Genomic DNA, 18,141 nt, shown 5'->3' on the forward strand with positions numbered 1-18,141 from the left:
ATATATATATATATATATATATATACACACACACGCACACACACAATTTATTGTCAAATTGGTTTCCATACAACACCCAGTGCTCATCCCAACAGGTGCCCTCCTCCATGCCCATCACCCACTTTACCCTCTCCCCCCACCCCCATCAACCCTCAGTTTGTTCTCAGTATTTTAGTCTCCTATGGTTTCCTTATATTTCTTAACAAAATGGACATACATCCCTTGCAAAGGAAGATCACAAAGCAGTTATCCCTTTGTTCTTTGTCTCAGCTCTTCTGAAGTCCCTGCCACACGTCTGTCACTAACAGTATCTTTCTATTACAGGTTTTTCAAAGAGGAGACCAAGTTGGTAAAGGTTCTTCTATCCCTTGAGCATTTCCTCCCATAGGGCTCAAGACTTCCCACTTTTGAGCACTAATAACCAAAGGGCCATGATATTCAGTAAATACAGTATATAAGGAGGAGTTATCTATTTTTATAATGCTAATAATAAACACTTATTATTTAATGCTAATTTTTTTTAAACTTTATAACTTGAATTTAGAACATGTCAAAAAGAGAAATATGACCAGGATCATCTCTTCCTCTCTTTCTCACTCTTCATGCTGCCACTTGGAAGGGTTTAAAAAGGAAGGGGGGATTTGTTTTAAAGCAGGGTGGCTGACATATTCATCTTTTAGGATTCTAATATTTTTATGGTAGAATTTGTATAGAGCTATCTCTGAAGTACCTAATTCCTTCTTGTTAATATAGAAGAGTGTTTAAAGTTGCCCCCAAACTTGTATTAAATTGTTAATAGGCGATCACAGAGTAAGGAGAAGCTTGAATTTCAGTTCAACCAGGTACAAGGCAGTATGTTAGTGTTAGGTCTGCCTATTAAAACTGTCCAATTTTAACCTCTTTGGGCTTTTAACTCTACTTTTATAAGGGACAATATTAGATATGGTTATCTCACAACTGCTCAGTAGCTTTAGATTATTTTCTATTGAGTTTAACATTGATGTTTGAAAAAATAGATTCAATTTGTAGATATGCCATGAGATATAGTCTCTTGGCAAATCAAGACATGTACACTTCTGTGTATACATTTACTTTATAATCAGGTGACACCGAATATGACAAATGGATGTCACCACTCAGGTTAATTCTGATACAGATTTTTTTTTTTTTTTTAACCCAGAAAGCAGTTGCTTTAACCTTGTAAACTCTTGTCCATGTAGAGTGATAGATAAAAGCTATGCATATTTGGGTTTATTTGATGGGAAGTTCTTGGCAGTTAATACCAAAGGGTTTTTCCATAGTTTTTTTTGTTGTTGTTGCTTTTTGGTTTCTGCAGGAGTTGAGTTCAATTTGGGGGCAGAACTTCCCTTCCACTCTGTGGATTTCATTCTTCTTTGCAATGAAGTGGCTTTAAAAACCTCAGGAGGGGGGCGCCTAGGTGGCTCAGTCGGTTAAGCGGCCGACTTCGGCTCAGGTCATGATCTTGCGGTCCGTGAGTTCGAGCCCCGCATCGGGCTCTGTGCTGACAGCTCAGAGCCTGGAGCATGTTTCAGATTCTGTGTCTCCCTCTCTCTGACCCTCCCCTGTTCATGCTCTGTCTCTCCCTGTCTCAAAAATAAATAAAAAAAAAATTAAAAAATTTAAAAAAAATTAAAAAAAAAAACCTCAGGAGGTACAACACTTTTGTGAATAGTAGTGGCAGATAGTGCAAATGTGAAGTCTATTTAGATTAAAATTCTCATTCCTTTGTCATTATAATCATGTTCTGTATTTCTGTAATAGGTAACATAGAATAAAATCTAAATTTCATACTGTGGTTTTGAAGGCCTTACCTGCTCTGGATTCTGCTTTAATCTCAAACCATTCTCTATTACCTTCACTGTGCTTTAGTCATGCCACGCTTCTTTTCTTTCCATCAAAACCAACATATCAACTATGCTTTTGTCTTAGCAAGTTTATACTTTCTGTTCTTTCTGCCTGAACTTCTTTTAGATCTCTGAGTAGTGTTCGGCGGGGTGAGGAGTTATTACAAATCATATTTCAGTTCAAGGTACCCCTTTTCATTGAGCCCTTTGCTTACCACTGAATTTAAATTAGTATTTCCACTGACATTATTTTCTATCACATCAACTTCTTTTCTTTGTGACTTATATCATCTGGTATTATCTTGCTTGTTTTTATTTATTTTTTATTGTTTTGTGCTTAGCGATTTTCTCAATTATAATATATCAGGGCATTTGTATTCCACAGTAAATATTTGCTTGAAACCATTTGAGTTATAGGTGTTAACTCAGTAAATTACACCTTAACAATTGAATCATTTCCAACTAAATCATTGGAAAGTTTAGTGTTGGTTTACAAGCAATTGACTTGTGGTTAATTTTAAATTACCACCTGAAACATTATGAAAAATAGTCTATGTGTTGCTTCTGGTTGGACAATAATCTTCGTTGGGTATGTGCCCATCAGTTCTGCGTTCACTGCCGTGGATATATGTACACCCAAAAAGGTAGTGTCATTACCATGTTATCTTGATGTGAGCCCAGTCTACAATAAAGTTGTCATTAATTCAGATAAGAACCTATTCACATTTTGCCACATGTAAATATAGCAGGCTGCTGGTTTTTCACCAACCTAATTTTCTCTCTCTTTGGACCATCCAGTGCCCAAATCCTAATTGGATTGCCATGCTGTTTTACTTATCTTCAGGGCAAATAGCTTTCAGAATACCAAAGGCAGATTAGCACTTGTCAGTAAATCAAATTTACTAGTTGTTGGGAAGCATGGAGAAGCTCTTGATGAAAGAAACCATAGAAGTAATAAGATTTTTTTTTTAATTTTTTTTTCAACGTTTATTTATTTTTGGGACAGAGAGAGACAGAGCATGAACGGGGGAGGGGCAGAGAAAGAGGGAGACACAGAATCGGAAACAGGCTCCAGGCTCTGAGCCATCAGCCCAGAGCCTGACGCGGGGCTCGAACTCCCAGACAGCGAGATCGTGACCTGGCTGAAGTCAGATGCTTAACCGACTGCGCCACCCAGGCGCCCCATAGAAGTAATAAGATTTTTATTGGTAGGCCAGAGTATGGTAATAGTTGGAAATATTTAGAATTTAGATTTCCTGGGAACAAAGTCCTTGGTAAAGGGCTCCAATGGAAAGAAGAGGGATGGTGATGCATGGCCTGAATAAACACACTGGAATAAAGGCCAAACAAAGCCTAATTAGGGGCAACTGAAGGGGCAACTAAAGTTTCTGAAAACAAATTTTATTTTCTTCTTTAGGCTTGCCCTTGCTTTATCTTTTGGCCTAAGTGCTCTAATTGTAATGCAGTACAATTACAATTATGTAATTTATCCCCTTAGTAATATAGATAGTATGCTCCCTGGCTGTTAAGCTCAAAGGCCAATAGAAGCTGTGATTTTAATTCCTCATTCTTTCAAGAGTGTTTATAAGCCTAATTGAAGTTTTGGCACAGGCTAGCAAGGCATCTTCCAGTGATAAAATAGCAGATCATTGCTTACTCATCCCTAATAAATATTGAAGGATGGGCTGTTTTGCCAAATAGCGTTTAGCTTGCCTGTTCTTCCTACCCTATACCTCAGTGCTTATTCAAGATTTATTTCCAAACTGGTAACTCGAGTTGTGAAAGAATAAGAAGTTGCAGAAGTTAATCTCATCCATTCTCCTTCAAAAAGTAGAAATGAAAATTTAATGATGGGAATAAGCTTTTGTTTGCGTGTATAGTGAAAATCCATAACCTTGCATGCCCTAGTAGAAGATGGTCTATATTCATTATTTGTTAAAATCCTCATTTTCCCTAAAAGAAACCAGTGTGTGTGTGTGTGTGTGTGTGTGTGTGTGTGTGTGTGTCTTCTGAAATCCATACACTTCAGTTTTTCTCTTCCTCAGTCATTTCAAAACACTTCATAATAATATATGAATGAATGGAATATTGTTTGAGATTGAGGGTAGTATATGAATAGGAAAATGACATACAGTTTGCCTGAATGCAAAGTCCAGCATTGTCCATCTTATTTTAGTTTGATTTTGGCATTTTCTGTTCTCTAACTTCTCTTCCAACTCTTTCTCCCATGTAGTCCCCCACCCTTGCTTCAGCTAATGTGCTTGTATCAAAAAGTGTTTTTTGGCTTGTAACTGTATGCCTCAGATATGGGTCTAGGCCCTTGGAGACACAAAAATTAAAAATGAAAAGAAAGCTGGAGGCATAGTATTTCCTTAGAAATACTCATAATTTTGTTGGGAACACAGACTGTTCATAATTTCTAAGCATTTCCTTAGAAATACTCATAATTTCGTTGGGAACACAGACTGGCACAATGCAGCTTACAGAGTTCTGTGATCTGCTGTCACAGTGGTATAATCACAATCCTGTGGCAGCTTGAACAAGGCCCTTAATACTTGCACTGTAAATATTAAGGAAGACTCACCAAGGATATGACACTTGAGCTGTGGCTTAAAGGATAAGAGACATTTAGGAATGAATAAGCGAACCTGGGAAGGAAAACTGTGGAAGAGGTCACAATGTGAGCTAGGCTTTATAAATTGTGTTATATGGTGTAAAAGAAGACTTGCCACATGGAAGTGGCAGCAGAAAAGGTTATGAAGAGCTAGTGAGGGGCCTCTTCATTATCATGGGATACTGGGCTGAGGAAAGGTCTTTTGTATTGAAGGTTGTGGAGAGATGATAAAAGCTGGGAAGGAACATACTTTTCTTTTTTTTTTTTAATTTTTTTTTTTCAACATGTATTTATTTTTGGGACAGAGAGAGACAGAGCATGAACGGGGGAGGGGCAGAGAGAGAGGGAGACACAGAATCGGAAACAGCCTCCAGGCTCTGAGCCATCAGCCCAGAGCCTGACACGGGGCTCGAACTCACGGACCGCGAGATCGTGACCTGGCTGAAGTCGGACGCTCAACCGACTGCGCCACCCAGGCGCCCCAGGAACATACTTTTCTTTTATAGACACCATTCTGTAGCTGTGTAGAAAATAAAACTTGGGTGAGTTGTGAAACTGGGTGCTGATAGGTGTGTAAGGTGACTGTTGTTCTAATCCTGCAGAGAAGTGATGGGTTGCATGCTGAGGCAGTGGGGAGATCATAGATTGGATGTGGAAGATGGAGAGGTAGGAGACCGGGGTGATGAGGCAGCTGCCTGAATTTGGGGCCATTCATTGACAGACAAACTGAGAAATTAGAGAAGGCTGGGATATATCTTGAGGCTGTGTTTTTGAGGTGCTTCTGGGAATGGGACAAACATGGCTTACAGAATGTTTAGCACAAATATCTGGGCTCAAGGCAAGAGTTGTAAGCCGTCGATCACTTCATGTGACATTTGAAGAATGAAAATACATTAGGTGGTCATCCGTGGATAAAGTGTAGAGTTCTCTTATCTTGAAACGTAAGATAAAGGTAAGTTAGTTGAGTCTGTCTTTGCCCCCTTCACTCTGCACAAAAATTCTCAAAAGCTTATTAAGTCAGAAGGCCATTGAAGACAACTTAAAATATATCTGGGTGCTCTCAGAACAATATGCTTAGCAGGGGTGAGGTGGAAGCTTCATTAGCTTTGTGTTTTTATGTTAATGTGCAAAGTTATTTTGTTGTTGTAACATGCAGCCCAGTTTTATTATATTTGTGAATTATTTGAAGAGGTGCATTTTCTCATCTAGTATTTTCAGATTAATTAAAAGGTCTTAACTGTAGTCATATTCTAGACTTTGTTAGGAATTACTGAAAGCCCAAAGTTGGGAACAGGATGTGATTGTCAGCAGTCAAAGTGATGGGAGTTTCTTGTCAGGATTCTGTTTGAGAACCTGGGTAATGTTGAGATAAGAAGTAGGGTTTTACCAGCATTAACACTCTTTGTGTTTATGTAAACTGGGCATCATAGGAGCTAAATTTTCTTCTCTACTAACTACAATATCTCTTAATTTTTTAAGAGGAAGCAAAAGAAGAGAGAGGAGAGAGATTGTTTCTCCATACCTTTTTATAATGTCATATAGGATAACTAAGGTGTCCCTGACCATAGTGTTACTGCTTTGCTTATCTTATGTACACATCATCATGAATGCACCAGAGTCTGAATGTCTCAGGCTGTCTGCGGCTGTAAGGGAAGAAAGTCGTTTCCAAGTTTCCAGGCTTTATTTTATGGAGGAGAATCATAAACATTCTTTAGCTAGTTCTGTGAATTGAAAGTAATTCAAGCCATGGCCTGAGGGTAAGACCAAAAGAGGTTAGATGTTAATGATTTATTAAATGATTGTGTTTTCTGTTAGGGTATACTTTTCACAGATAAGGAAAAGTATGTATTTTTGAGTGTTTTTTTTTTGTCATGTGTTGTAAAGGGAATTTCTTTAGAATTGACATATCACTCTTACTGTACATGATATAAGACCTCACATAAAGGGCTGAAACAGGGTCTTTAGTTCATTGGGTAAGAGAAGTTTTTGACAGCTGTATAGTTTGGAAAAATTGGCCCATGGTTTATGATGAGCTCTGGTTTTGGGAAAGACCAGAGACAAGAGTTAGAGCATATGGAATTTATTTGGGAAGTAATTCTCAGCTATGACTAAGAGTCTGTGCTCAAATGCCTGGGAAAGTTTAAAGGAAAATGTTTGCAAAATAAATCATACCTGTGTTTGCTAAATTGTAGGACTTAGAAAACTTTTGGGTATTCTTGGACTTTTGTAATTATGTATTAAAGCTCTGAAGTTTTCTCTTTTAATTAATTTCTCTCGGTTTTATTTTAACAGTATGATTCAATTCGTTGGTTTATTCAATTAAGGAATTAATTTATTTCAAAGATTTTCTCTTCCCCCTAGTCCCTAGAGAGCCTCAAAATATTCATATTCAAGCAGTCACTACAGCGTTAGTTAATAGGAAAGATACACTGTATGTTTGTGTATTAGCTACTGGTGTTGTTTTTTCTTAATTGTCCAAGTTCCATTTGCAGTGTTTCCTGTATTTGTTTATATCAAGATAGTATGTGACATAAGCATCCTCAGTAAGTGTTGTACCAGGGAAAGTGTAGTAGGAAAAGGCAATACTACTGTTGTTTATTTCTGAAAGAATACCCTTATTTTCTCATTTTCCAAACTTTGGTAGAATTATGTGGGGGGAAATGTTCCTATTTTAAGTTAATAGTTGCAGTAACGTCTTCCTAATCTTCCTTCTGTCCATGCAGTTTCTCATGTCACCATTACACTGTTACAACTGTTTTGTAAGCCAAGAATAATTATTGTTACTCAACTCAGCTTGATTTTTCATCACACACTTAAGTATGACATCAGCACAACAGTGAAACTGAGAATGCAATAAAAAGTCCTACCATTTTTCAAAAAAAAAAAAAAAAGGTTTGTAATAGAGAAAATAATATATCTACATCTAAGGGTTTAGGAATTAGAAAATAGGAAAATAATCTCCTCACTACCTCTGCAGCTCATTTGTTTTCCTTGGTTTTTACTTTATGATAGTCATACTCACACATATGGCTTGTGGGGGCAAGACGTAGTTTGCCTGCAGTATATTCTTTACTATCTGAGAGTGGTATGATGAGGATTGTCAGAGTAGTTAGGAATATAGACTTGAGAGTCAGAATGCCTGGATTCACATTGTAGCTCTGCCACCAGCTATTTGTGTGTGACCTTGGGCAATTACTTAGTCTGAGTCTCATTTTCCTTATCTGTACAATGGGAATGATAATAGTACCTTCTTCGTAAACCTGTTGTGAGGATTGAAGAATTCTCTTGTCCCATAGAAAGTGTTCATTAATTATTGTTTTTTATGTGTACTCTAGAATCCATTTCCTCACTTACCTGATAGGAGTGACCTGTTTACTTTTCTCTTCATGCTTTTAAACCTGTTATTTGACAACATACTCCCCTACCCTGAGTGTTTTTCCTGGTTCCTAGCTAAGATCTAGCAGAGCCATGTTTTTCTTTTTCAAGATTTCACTTCAGCACAGTAGTGAAATCAACCTTAAGGAAAAAGGAGTAGGGAGAATTTGGAGTGATCTGCATCTCTTATTTTTGAGGAGTTACTGCTATTTCCCTTTTAGCCCACTATGGGCATTTGCATGATAATGGTCTGCCCTCCAGAGTTTTGACTTGAACTATAATAGTGTGTACTTTTTCTCCCTGCATACCAATTTATAAGTAAACAAAAAAAAATTGTAAATTAATAGTTGTTTTTTGTGACTGAATCTTTTTCTAAAGATGTCAATGAGCTTAATTTCCCATTGCTACCTCTATAGATATTGATTGCTAGTTATGTTATACAGCATATATCACTACATATTATAGAAATGCTAATTATCAAAAATACTTGGTTTTTTGTAGGTAGGTTGCTATCCTCAGTAATACTATGAGTAACTATAGTAACTAATTGCAGGTTAGCTATCAGAAGTAACTTTATTCAATCAATTTAGCAGTGGTTATGTTGAGTTTCCACGGTGGCAAGGGATTTTACTAGACAGTGATTATTAAAAAAATCAATAAGACATTATCTCTCCCTTTAAAGGAATAGAAAGGTAATCGTATCTATATTTATATAACATATGTAGCATGAGTACTGTTACTCTTAGTAAGAGATGTTGATCGTCAACATTTGTGATCATTCCTACAGTGTCCAGGTTCACCCTCAGGATCCTTTTCAACCCAGCACCACAGAAACCTGCTATCACTCAAATAGACTTATGAAGCTGAAACTGTTTATCACCAGTGCTATCATACAAGTTCATTCAAGGTATTGCTGTGGAAGCCCAGAAATTAAAAAGTCTTGCTCTGTGTAAAAAAGTTCAAGTGTGAAGAAGTACAAATGAGTTTTGGGTGTTGGGAAAGACATACTTAATTGGAAATGTTAAAAGCCCACAGGTACATGTTTAAAAGAGATGCTTTAAAAAGTAGATAAAAGGAGTCTTGTATAGTTACCACTCTTTCCGACTGTTTCTAGTTTAATACTGGTGTGTCCCAATACATGTTTAGTTTTAAGCATTGATGTTCTGGTAAAAAGTTAACTGCCGGCATTTAGGTGTTTGTGTGCACGCATGTGTATGTGCGTGTAACCCTGATTTGTAATGCTTGCTGATTTCCATGGTGTAAATACTTCCACCTCAGCTGACTTCAATGCAAGGTCATTGAATGGATACAGACTGGGAAGAGATACATATTTCCTTAGAGCCACTGTGAACCTGCTCACGTATAACATAGAATATATGCTCACATGTAACATATGTAACATGAGTACTGTTACTCTTGTTAGTAAGAGATCTCTCTTCCTACACTTTCTCTATCCCTCCCTCATAACATAGTAGTTATGTTGGTCTCTTTTTTGCTTATATGCATTTCTGTCCTGCCTAATTCTCTCCTTCCTTCTCTTCTCTTTTCTCTCCTCTTCTTCCCTTCCATTCCCTCCCCATTATTACAAAATTGGAATAAGCAATTTAAGAAATTGTATATATACTAGGATATTTTAAGTCTTTCTTAAGGTTTTAACAATCTGCCATTACGGAAATACTGAGCAATTGTGATTAAAATACATTAACATTCAGCTACTAAGATGTAATTGCTGTAAAATAACTGTGACTCTGGGAATTTCCTTAATGAATTTCCATTTCTTTTTTAAACTCACAGACTATTAGAAGTTTGCTTACATTCACAAATGAAGAATTTAAAACAGATGAATGATTTTAATTTCTCTCTCCAAAGATATTTTCAGTGGTGAATACTGAGAAGGGTAGAGAAGTATTAGCAGAAGAAATAGCATTAAAAGCAGGGTGGGGAGGAGATAAACATTGGGTTACATAAATTATCAATTTGTTGACCCTCCCAACCCCCACACATAATGCCACTTTGATCCTTCTAAGGTAGGAGATGAAACCTGGGTGGGGGGCAGGGGGAGAGTTTTCTCGAGGCCATAATTGACTCAGCTGAAGTTATTTAGTATTTCTGTTATCTGAGGTGGGGCAAAGAGAGAAGATAGATTTTCATCAGCATGAGGACATCAATACATGGGGCAGCTAGCTGTGTTACAGGAAAATCTCTAGCCATCTCAAATGCATCACTGGATACTCATAGCAATACCACAGATGTGTACAAGTTCAGCAGATCCTGGGATTTCTTGAGAATGTCCAAAGGTAGAGGATTGGCTGAAGTAACCTAACCAGTAATTTTGGAGAATGCTTTTGCCCAGTCAAATGCAGGAGTGATTATTTAACCCACTGCAACAACTGGGGTTGCAGCATTTCTAAACTTCCCTGTGTTCTCACACATAGATTGAATTTCAACATCTGACTTATATGACCTGTGAGGTAATACAGCCATGTATTTCATAAAAGTGTTTTCCTAAATGCTTACTTTCTGGTCAAAATCAAGAAAAAAGTAATTGTTGTGATGACTGTATGTATAGGATGCTTGGAGTATATAAGTGGCTTGTAAGACATCAATTTTACTTTGACCTTCACATATCTTTTTATAGCTAAAAAGCTGTTCGACCTTCTTTTTCTTAAATTTTTTTAGCCTCCTTTATTTTAGAACTACAAATGTTCAAGGAGTAATCAGGATGACAATAAGTAGACACAGGTTTTGAGGAGGTGTTTTGTTTATATCTGCTGTTAAAAAAATGTTTCAACAACAACAAAATGTTTTCCACAATGCTTAAATGCTTTAAAATATTCTTAGTATAACCTCCCATTAGAGATTGGTGGCAAGAGGGAATAAAAGCAAAAGTAGTTTAAGAGCAACAAAAATCTATGAAAAATAGCTTCTTTTTCTTGTTCAAATAACTCACTATTCAGAGAATTTCATTTGATACGACTTAGAGTTATGATATTATTAGATCACAGTGGATTATGTGAAATTTTGCAGTTTGCCCCTGTCTTTCACTTTCTCAGCTAGATTCTGTGGAAATGGTCAGTTGTTTCTTGGATGAATGCTTTTCTACTCCCTCATCTTATGAGGGTAGATGACTCTATTAAAAAACAGCAAATTTTAATTTGAGTTATTTGGGATAGTTGTAAGTTCTAGAAGCAGAGAGGATTATTTACTGTTTGCCTTCATAGCTACTCTGTTCCATTTAAGAAGTCTTGACATTCAGTATATGCTGATGAGATTTCACTCTTATACAGATCTCCAGTAGCAACTTCCTATTTCATTAAAAAAAAATTATATATGCATTATAATTGGTTTACATGAAAGAATGAATTTAACAGGGAGCAGATACAACTTTAATAAAGTTATGATCATTATACATAAAATATAGAATTTAATCTTTGTAAACAAGCATATTATCCTTAAACATAAAGGGAAACATACTTGGAGAGTTTGATTAAGTTGACCAGATTGCACACTTGTCAGGATATAAACCAAGAATTAAATACAAACTAGTGTACTCAGAGTATACTCTTTCCTGTCTTCTGAAATAAGGGAGAATTCATAAAGCATCATTCTCCAAAAACTGAAATTTGTTTCCCTACCATTTTCACTAAGAAAAGTATCATGTCTGGTAAAAACAAAGAAAATATTAAAATAATACTAAATTTAAGTAGTGTTGGATCTAAACCGATGAGGTCCAATGGTGTAGGGTTCATAATGGAACACTGGCTTAATAAGTAGAATCAAAGCATTCAGTATTGAAGTTGCAAGTGACATTCAAGTTGAAATTAAATGTATTACAGTGGTATCCAGCTAACCTTACATAGCATTTTTTTTAAGGTGAAGACATGGTTTTTCAGAGTAATTTGCTCACATTAAAGGATATAAAGCATAAAAAGCTCTAGTTTTTGACTTCATACTACTTATTTAATCAAGGTTTTGTTCATATATCTGTCCTTCTCACATTATGTGAGTTTTGGCCTTCGGGTCCTAGTTTAGAAAAGCTGTGGGTTTATTGACCAAGAGGACTGTCTCTTGTGTAGCTGTGAAGAGTTAACCTGACCATTATGGAGGAGTGAGCCTCAGGCTACCCCTAGACCACTTGCCAGAAGTTCATTCTGGGAAGCTGTTTTGGAAGGAGGAAAAAGGACAGAGGTTGGAAGAAGCAGAGGGAGATGCTTGCCTGTAATCCCAAATTGGGACTGTGATCTAATTTTCCCAGTTGCAAATACTAATGGGAAAATAGTCCATTCTTATCTCAGAGACTACTTATAGGTATCTTCTGCATTAACTATGTTCAATCTACTCATTATGAAACACCTTCATATCTTTTCACTGTGTGTGGATTGACTATATAGGTATCTTAACAGGAAATTATTTTTGCAATGAGTGATACCATTCAGGTTTTATTTTTGTAAATAACATCACCTTTTGTAGTCTTCTCAAGCAGTTGTGTTATCTAGCACCACAGAATATTATTAAATCTTCTCTTCAGAACTTTGAGTGTTTTAGTGCATTAAAAGTTTGGGGGAGAAAATTGCAATCCTCTATCCTGGTATTATCCATTATCCTGGTTGCAGGATAATGGGACACTATAATCACCGATTAGTGATGGGCTGTGACTGGTACCAACACTAGATTTTGACCGAAGCCTGGAAAATGGGGGATAAGTAAAAGCGTAACAATTACCTTTCAGATTTGTTTTATTCCATTGCTGCTCATTTCATTGGACACACAGGTTGTAAGGTTCTCTGCAGTGCAAAGTGAGCATTAAAAATAGAAATTTTTAATAAAGATCGGATAGCACTTGCAAATACATATTCTATAGAAAATTATAATTTGTGTATACTTGGACACACACACACACACACAAACCCAAGTGTATTTGGAGTATTCATCGTCTAATCACATAAAAACATTTCTAGTCATTACTTGTGAGTGATTTATGAGCACTCCCTGGTGGCTGTTTATTAGAACCGCTTGAAATAGCAAAAGAAAAGTTGAGTGGAAACTTAATTGCCTGGCTTCATGTAACACACTACATCCACAGTTAAAGTGTGTTTACCCAGTAAATGTTGTAAAGTACTATCCAATATCAGTTTGCTTCTCTGCTACAGAAAGTAAATGAAATAGCAGATAATTATTTTTGATTTTTAAAATGGACCTATATTTATAAAAATAAGTTGATTATACCCAAAGTTTAGAATTATAAATGGTTAAGAATTATAAGATAGTAAGTTGATTGTATCTTGTTTACTGAAATAAGACTTTATAAAGTTATATATCATCAATATCGAGGGAGAATATTAAAATTACTTTTGTATTTTTCCTAAAGCCTCTTAGTAAGGTCATGAAAAGTAACACATTCCACAGATATTATGGGATCTTGAATCTGTTGAACTCTGTGACTTGACCCCCCCCCCCCGCCCCAAACCCAGAATTACCTTCTGGGAGAAGTTTCCTCAAGCATCTTGCGTAAATATGGAAAGAAGGAGTTCCATGTGAGCAAAATTGCATTTCTCTACATTTTTTTTTAAACCCTATGAAAGTGAAGTCACCAAAGTTATACCCTGGTTCACATGTTTAATTGTAGTTTTCCACCATTTTGTATGTTATTTTCCTTTATTATGCAGTAGCAACAATAATTCTTTTAAACTTGCCAAAATTTTAAACACCTTCTTTAATTTGCACTTGGATTACTTCAAAATTGAAAAATTTTGTCCTTGTGATTGACCAGTTTGTGGGAATGAAAGACGTGTTCCCTGGGGGGATGAAGATCGGAAGCAGCCAAATTGGGTTTTAATCCACTTTGTGCCTTTGAGTGTTGTTGGCATTTCCATTTTGATATCTTGAGTTTAGATTCACATGTTGTGAACAGCGTCTCATTGCAGACAAAAGAGGCATGATATTTCAGATGTAAAATCACGCATATTTTATACTTGTTTATGGGGAAAAATAGGTTCCTGGTTGTCTACTATAGATGAATACTGTTCTGTTAAATTAATTGCAATTCAGTTTCTACCTTTGAGTAACTGCATTTTAAACCATAGGAAATTATAAGACTAAACACATAGTAGACATTATAAATTCTGTGAAGAAGGAAACATTTTTTAAAAGGCTGCCATATGTCAAATCTATGCTTGTTATTTTAAAAATGTGTATATTTCTCCTTTCATTTTTATAAAAACTTTAAGAGGTATGGGTATGAAGACACAGATTTAGCAGTTTTGATGCTGTGATTCAAATGGAGCTAGGTCTAACTTTAACATTCATGTGCTTAATATATTGCAGATGAGTTTTAGATTTTGATTTAATTACTCATATAAAATAAATTTTAATCTTGATATTATGAAGAGTTTGGCATGGTACTTACCACATAGTAAATACTGAACAAACATATGTATTGTTATCTCTATCACTCTATTAGATGTTTCTCTCCCCTTATATTTCAGTTCAGTACCTCTTTACTTTTCTTATTCCTCCAGTTTCACATTAATAGAATGAGAGTAGGAGAAAGAAAGAGGAGAAAACTGAACAAATCCAAAAACAAAAGAAAAAATGAAATATGGGAGAAATGGAGTTAAGAAATAATTCTTGCCTCATAAGGTGGTTGTTAATTATCACATCTGATGTGTTGTATCCTTTGTTTTATTCCCAGGTCATATTTACATATAGCCACATCGGATTTTGGCAGAGATTTAAACTATTAAATATGAATGTGGCTGCCAATGTCTTAGTATACAGATTTACCAATCACTTCCTTTTCTAATCCTTCCCTTCCTAATAAAAATACTTCATTCCTATTGCTTAACTCTGTCATTTTGAGATGGCATATTCTGCCAAAATATTTGAGTCCTCTCATGGCATGAAACATAATAGGTTCAAAGTGAAATTATCTTTATACCTTGTCCACCAAACACTCTTTATCTCATTTACTCTAGTTCTTAATATGATGCCCAAGTTCCAGTGCTGAGGCAAAACATCTTAATGTCCCCTTTGATTCTTCTCCCTCTAGGTCCTTTTCTGTTTTCTGAGAACACTGCCTCTGCAGTTCCCCGTTAACGATATGTCTGTACTGCAGGCCCCTGATCCTATCACCTTCTTTATTTCAAACTTGAGTTCCACTTCCAGCTATTCAGCTAGCAGATCTTGTCTTCATCTCTTCATTCTCTAACTATCCCACATATTACTGGCTTCCTAGAACAAGTTTTTACAACATTAGTTTTCTCTTTAGAAGCCAGCAGTGATTCCATGTTCAGGCTGCTCTTCCTAGATTATGAGTATCCTTTCCCTATTCCAACCAAGTTTCCTGCTAATAATACACACACACACACACACACACACACACACACACACACACACACACACTTTTTTCCATGTAGATAATGTTTTTGTTAGTTGATACTAATGTTTTAATTCTATGAAGCATGCTATGTTCCAGAACTGTTTGACATGCTTCATATTCATTCTGTATTCCCATTTTTCAAAAGTTAACTGAGGACCTGTAACTAGGCCAATGCACTCACAATCAAGATTGACTCTTAATGAGTGATTAATAAATGGTTTATTTTTCTGCATTGCATTCTCCCTTTCCACACGTCATGCTTAGTTCTACCCCCTTGCCTTTATTCATGGTGTTCCCAGTTTCTAGAATATTTTTGTCTCTTTAGTGTATGCAGTTCACATTCACCATCCAAATACTAACTGACTCATTTAGTTCTCAAGGATCTTTACTATTGTCAAAATCATTATGTGTTTATAAGGAGTTCTGCATAGTTTATCATGTAACTATTCTAATCAGTTTTGTCTTTCAATTTTTGCAAAGATTTTAGCAGTGTTTTAAGAGCATCAAATATTCATTAAATGGATAAAATTTTCGTCTTTTCTCAAATTGACATTAACTTTCTGGAAGGTTTAGTCCATGTCTTAGTTTTTTCCCTTTCTCACAGATCTCAGCAATGTGCTTGGCACTTACATAAGTACCTGGTGATTGGCTATGGGAGAGTACAGGCCATCTGTCTTTTGGGAATTTCATGGGAAAACATCTTCTCATAATGTGAACCTAGATTGACTTCAACCAAAGGGAATACTATAGATTCAGATACAGAAGTGTATTAAGTAGGTAAATACAGAATGAGATTAATTATCTGTGTCAGTTTGGAGATATTAAATGTTGTAAATTTTGAGCACTTACTATATGTAAGGCACTGAGCTAAGTGTTTTGCATTCATTGTCTTAGTCCTTAGAACGAAGTTCAGTTGTGGGGTAGATGATGCAGCTCATGTTCAGAATGGTTACACAGCAGCTGTAGGAACAGATCCCAATTTAAGCCCAATTATAAATATGTGTGCTTGTGCTGTATATGCATATCATCTTATTTAGCATCATTATTATTGGAGTTTTCAACACTGGAGTAATATCTCCCTGTTTAAGTTCACTAACTTTACATATATTAGAGCATGCTTGTTCCCATCATAACCTAAACATTCAGTAAATGTTAGCCTTTATTGTTGCCATTTTTCCAAATAACTCAGAAGTGTCCATGATACTGCCTTTCGCCTTATGCAAACAAGTTGAAAGCAGAATCAGCTATTTATTACCTCTGTAAAATCTGTGTATGTGTGTGTGTTTATGGATTTGGGGTTTCATGAGGGCAAGGAGGATTTAGAGAGTGAGAATTAAAAGTGAGGTACTTTGCTACTATTTCCAGTCATCTCTCTGTAGCAGCACGCCTGCACAGTGTATCTGGAGGGATTCTTGTCTTAGCTCATAAATGGGAATTAAGTGATGGATGTCAGACGTATCTACAGTTGGTTGTTGATGTCTTAGGATTTTGAGTGTTGATTTACTTTATATGTCTTTATGCAAGGATTTTAGGTCTTTTCAAGATCCGTCATGTCATTTTTCTGCAAAGTAGAGAATGATAATCATGGAGGGCACTAAAACTCTAGTTTTTATTTTTGTGTATACTATCCTTGTATATTTAGATATGGAATTTGAGAAATAAAACTTGACTGGGTAATAATAAGTTAAGTGAAAATAAGTGAAAGGAAAACATTTCCCTTGAAATTTTTAAATTGTGATATAATTTTATACTTATGGAAAAGTTACAAGAATAATATAAGGGACTCCTTTATACTCTTTAACGTATTTTAAAATAGTTATATGTTTTAAAAAAAAGGGTTTCTCTTCCTCTTAGCATTTGCTAATTATATAATCATATTATCACAGTGGTAAATTATAATTTTGTTTGTTAATGTAAATTTCTTCTCAACTTTATTGAGATATAATTGATATATAATATTGTGGAAGTTTAAAGTGTACAGGTTGACTTGATACATATATGTATTGCAAAATGATTATCATCATGGCATTAGCTAACACTCCCATCCTGTACATAATTACCATTTTTTGTGTTGAGAACATTTAAGATTGTGTTTAATTTTAATGCTTTATAAAGGTTTTTTCAGATGAAAATTTCCTCCCAGCATACTGTTTTTCTTAGAATTGTCTGGGTCTTGCATTCAGTCCCTGGCTCCCATACTGAAAACCTCTTCACAATATTCTCACAGATCCAAATTAAATATTTATCTGTTTTAAGGTGTAAGTAAATCCCAGTTTCGAGTTTGGGACTAAAATACTATTCATTGAAATGAAATCAGGTACAGTTTTAGCAGGGTTGGACATATGCAAACATTCAGACAAATCCCTAGTGTAAAGAATCTAATTAAATGGAAAAAAAAAATGAACCTTATTTTATTTTGTGGCTGTAGAATAACATTCTAGTGCCAAATGGAAGCGCTTTGTATGGTTCAGTTTTTAAATGATGCTTGAACTGACTGCATTAAACTAGTGTAATTAAAGGTATTTGTAAATTTAATATCTGTGCTATTTCTTAGTTAAATCTTAGAATATGAAATTAAATATTCAGGCTAGGATCTAAACATGTGTACTGTTTTCCATTTTTCATATTATTGTTAGGCTTGAGTAAAATAATTGGTGAAAATGACCTAGTAAGGTAGAAAAATACTATACAACATGCAACATATTTTTACTTCATTTATAGAAGCAAACAGGAGAACAAAAGCTGTTCATTTAAATAAGTTGAATAAAGGAGCTGTTTTTTTCAATATTTGCATGAAATTATACAGAATTTAATGTATTTGCATTTTTAATTTCAGATTCAAAATGCTAATGATGTATTAATTGCTCCACTTGAGAAATTTCGCAAAGAACAGATAGGTGCAGCAAAAG

At 35.5% G+C, this 18,141-nt stretch overlaps 1 protein-coding gene across 1 annotated transcript in view; it reads left to right on the plus strand.

Annotated features, from left to right (window-relative positions):
* The window catches only part of ARHGAP42 (Rho GTPase activating protein 42), a 339,332-nt gene that overhangs the window by 163,524 nt on the left and 157,667 nt on the right, over positions 1-18,141 (plus strand). The window contains exon 4 of the mRNA XM_040489702.1: positions 18,069-18,140. Coding sequence (XP_040345636.1) covers positions 18,069-18,140 — 72 coding nt within the window. The remainder of the gene's footprint in view (positions 1-18,068; position 18,141) is intronic.

The sequence above is a fragment of the Herpailurus yagouaroundi genome, unplaced genomic scaffold, assembly GCF_014898765.1.
Source record: "Herpailurus yagouaroundi ecotype Mexico unplaced genomic scaffold, PumYag 180, whole genome shotgun sequence".
Lineage (NCBI taxonomy): Eukaryota > Metazoa > Chordata > Mammalia > Carnivora > Felidae > Herpailurus > Herpailurus yagouaroundi.